Below are 3,829 nucleotides of genomic sequence, written 5' to 3'. Positions count from 1 at the left end.
GATAATACTTTTACAATGATGTTGAATATTATGTCCAATATAAACCATCAAAATGGCGTGTCATGTTTCTTCTCCTTTTTGTAAAAAAATAATCAGCATACCATATATTAACCGATGTCTAGTAATAAAAACCAAACGAATAAAAACAGACAAATAAATTTGATCCAGACACTACAGGTGTACCACTTATTCTATATATACATGTAACAATAACACATGTCTTCCTTGTATCCCCAAACCCTGTAATGTTGGTTAATTTGACAGGTATAAATACTACGGGTTTCAACGTGTATTCCATCATTCTACGTTCTGTTCCAGTAATCGTAAGTAAAAAAAAAATAAGATATTGGTGCCCCTTAAGAATGATTAATTATAAAGTTGTTTTTTAATCATCTTATACATTGTAAATTATTTATTTTATATAAAACATTTTCCGACGATACAAGATTTCGAAGTAAAATATCTAGTTCCGTTAATAATACCATCATAACGGTGTATGCCAGGGATATCTAATATTGTCTTAACTGCATACGTATAAATTCATATTTTTGTGTAAATGTTAGCAATGATTATTTATTTCTTTTCACTTAAGTTTCGTTCTGTAAACAAAACCAACTCAGGCTTAAAGTATTTGATAGACTGTTGATTTATTTGTCAATTCAATTATTTATTTGACGAATACACCATTTCGTCTAATGATTTTGCTTAAAAGAAAAGTAAGATCAACAAAACCGAGTAAACAAAAACACAAAAATATAGTTTTCTTAATACTGAAAACACTGCAGATCTTATTTAAAACATAATTGTATTTTTTTTTATTGACGAAGACTGTAAGGTACCGTGTAGATGCTTTTTGTGTGTTTTTTTTTTTTTTTCGTTGGTTTGTTGTATCATTGATTTATACCCCAAATATCCTTTTATAACCGTCTCCTCTGGGACGGTATTAGAGGTTGAATGATGCACAGTCTTCGGACTGAATGCTTTCCTGAATCTGATTGGAAGATATTAATGACTTTATCTTCATACTTTTTACTTTTCATTTCAGTCTGTATAACCATGAATACCAAACTAATTATTCTCGCACTCGCCACTGTTGCCATGGTGTCAGCTGGTGGTTATGGAGAACACAAGGGATATGGTATAGGAGGATACGGAAAAGGATATGGTATGCAAAATAATAGGATACATTATATAGATATCATTATTATTGAATACACACGAAGGAATCAAACATGAAAATAATATGATCGGGACTTATTTAAAGATTTGTAAAACAAATTTAGTGTATCTCCAAACTCGTGTAATGACTTAGATGTTTTTACGTCTACATTGCTTTTCTATTATATCATTGTTACAATCCAGACACTCAATGCTCTTCAACTTCGTACTTTATTTAGTCTTTTTTAACTTTTTTTTATTCGAGAGTCACGATGAGTCTTTTTGTCTGGCGTACACACATTTTAATCCTGGTATCTACGATAAGTTTATTTATTGATATTTTGACCATCGTGAATTATATCTAAATCTTTGCACAAATAAAGATCCTTGTATATCCGTTCAATTACAAAAAAAAAAGGTTACCAAATTATGATTTCAAACCTAGGATTTATATTTCAGGTCATGAGGGAAAAGGTATTTCAGTTGATGGATACGGTAAATATGGTTATAACGAATGGGGTATGGGAGGGTATGGTGGAAATAAAGGAAGCTATGGCGGATTCCAGGGAGGATATGGGGGACTTCAAGGAGGATTTGGCGGACTTCACGGTGGATATAGCGGGCTACAGGGAGGACATGGTGGATACCAAACAGGTTTAGGAGGATATCAAGGTGGATACCAATCAGGTTTAGGAGGATATCAAGGTGGATACCAACAAGGCGTCGGAGGAGGCGTGTATAGCCAGAACATTGGGTCATACGAAAGTGGATACAGTGGTATGCAAAATTCTTACCAAGGCCAAGGACAATACGGACAAGGTATTGGAGGTGGATCCTCTTACCCAGGCCAGTCAGTTGGCGGCATTGGAGGGGGTAGTTCTTATTATGCTGGACAGTCGTCACTCGGAGGAGTTGGTGGTGGCAGTTACTATCCTGGACAGTCGTCACTCGGAGGAGTAGGTGGTGGCAGTTACTATCCTGGACAGTCATCAGTGGGAGGAGGCAGTGCAAGTTATTATCCAGGTCAATCAGGAGGTTCTTTACCAATCTACTAGACTTATGTCCATATAAACTACTGTTGGAATTATCAATTGTGATATATGTTTATATGAACTTTTTGTGAATAAGTTTTAGAAAAAGTCCAAATAATTTAATGTATTGCAATAGAAATGTATGGAATCTGCGTGTATTCAATTACATAATTTTTTTCCGATTTCTATACAATTCAAATGTTTATTTGAAAATTTAAAAAAAAATTATTAAAAAAAACTTTGTTTCTAAGAAATATATAACAAATTAAACGAATTCTTAAAATTAAGTTGCATAATTTTTTTACTACTTTTTACCATTGTTATTTGTTAACCTTGGCATATAGTATGTGTAATTCACAAAAGTACCAAATAAAAACACTTAGTCTAAAAATTTCTGTAAACAAATAATAAACCGATGTTATTGTGCTAGCTTTAAAAAAAAAACGAATAATCCTGATTTTTTTAGCCCTCTTTCAATCAAATTTTACATAGCAAGTTATTTTTCAGTTTTTCTTTAACAAACAGAAAATGGAGTATTTTCCCGTAAATTATACCGACCTATTAATGAATATTATCTTCAGATTATTTTTGATCCGCAGGCCTGTGGAAATCCGCTTAATTTTTAGTTAATGCAACCTTTAAGTGTAATGCTTTAAACTAGTTTTAAATGTCTTTAAAGTATTTTTTCAGCTTTTAGATGTATTACTATTTACAATAAAACTGTTTAAACTTTGTCTAGATTTCTGTTGTATGTCGTTAGGGTGGTTGTAGTTGAAAAGGCTTCAATAACAAAGAAGCAAAGACATTTATGTTTAAAACAAAACGTATCCCATTCATTTATCATATAAAAAGTTACGATACCCCTTGTGTTCTGGTCGACACATATCGAATAATACATTTTATTGTGATAACTTATAGAAAATAGAAAAGAATGCAACATTATAAACATTATAAACATCTAATTAAAGTATTGCACTGCACTCGCTTGACACATTGAAACACAATACAATTATACAACAAAGTTGTTTAATACAAATTCCTCAATATCCAATGTTAACGCTTGTCCTTGCTTAAACGGATAGTAGCTACGATTTTCATTAAAAATATTTTTTTAATCTATATGCCTGATTTTGTACAAAAAGTTAATTAAGTATAAATAAAACCATCACTGATTACTTTCCATTTAGCATATAGAAGCTTTTTAACTTTTTACGCCTGAATTTAATTTTTGTCTACAGGCAACCCTTATTCATATGACCTATGTTGACCTTAACTCGGCAGTTCTCAATGCGCAATCGCACGTTGTCCCTCGAAGGGAAAATGTCGAACAGAGGAATGTTATCGCGGGAATGGAACATGAATTTACAGTTTCTGCGAGAAAAAGGATCAGAAAAGAGGTGCAGACAAATTATTGTAAATTGAAAATAAATAACGGCGATGAAATTGGTCATTAGAATCACTTAAAAAACCTGTCACGCAGGCAAAGTCACACAGAAGTAGCCGACAATACTACGGTTTACGAAATGTTTACATTTCTAAACTATTCCAGATCACATGAAAACAAATTGCGACGTGTTCAAATCATTATTGTCCAAAAATATGTTTACAAATTAACGAGCAGTAATCTCTCAACATAGCAG

General features: G+C 32.4%; 1 protein-coding gene across 2 annotated transcripts; it reads left to right on the top strand.

Moving 5' to 3' along the window:
• The first annotated feature begins 257 nt into the window (after positions 1–257).
• Positions 258–2,923, top strand: LOC127698985 (ctenidin-1-like). 2 transcript variants are annotated; one of them, XM_052202778.1, is made up of 4 exons: positions 258–323; positions 1,046–1,165; positions 1,618–1,830; positions 1,864–2,923. In XM_052202778.1, exons 2-4 carry the CDS (start codon positions 1,057–1,059, stop codon positions 2,211–2,213), a joined length of 672 nt encoding a protein of 223 aa, XP_052058738.1. In that variant the 5' UTR covers positions 258–323; positions 1,046–1,056; the 3' UTR covers positions 2,214–2,923. The 2 variants fall into 2 exon arrangements, with proteins under 2 accessions (XP_052058738.1, XP_052058737.1); XM_052202777.1 differs by having other exon boundaries at positions 1,618–2,923.
• Positions 2,924–3,829: the final 906 nt, after the last annotated feature.

The sequence above is a fragment of the Mytilus californianus genome, unplaced genomic scaffold (genome assembly GCF_021869535.1).
Source record: "Mytilus californianus isolate M0D057914Y unplaced genomic scaffold, xbMytCali1.0.p SCAF_4, whole genome shotgun sequence".
Classification (NCBI taxonomy): Eukaryota; Metazoa; Mollusca; class Bivalvia; order Mytilida; family Mytilidae; genus Mytilus; species Mytilus californianus.
This window is presented reverse-complemented; position numbering and strand designations above follow the sequence as displayed.

What these genes read in the sequence shown, in the direction of transcription:
- LOC127698985 (XM_052202777.1), top strand. Translation starts at nt 1,057, where the DNA reads ATGAATACCAAACTAATTATTCTCGCACTCGCCACTGTTGCCATGGTG. An exon ending in AGGATACGGAAAAGGATATG is followed by an intron (nt 1,166 to 1,617) that starts GTATGCAAAATA and finishes TTTATATTTCAG; the next exon opens with GTCATGAGGGAAAAGGTATT.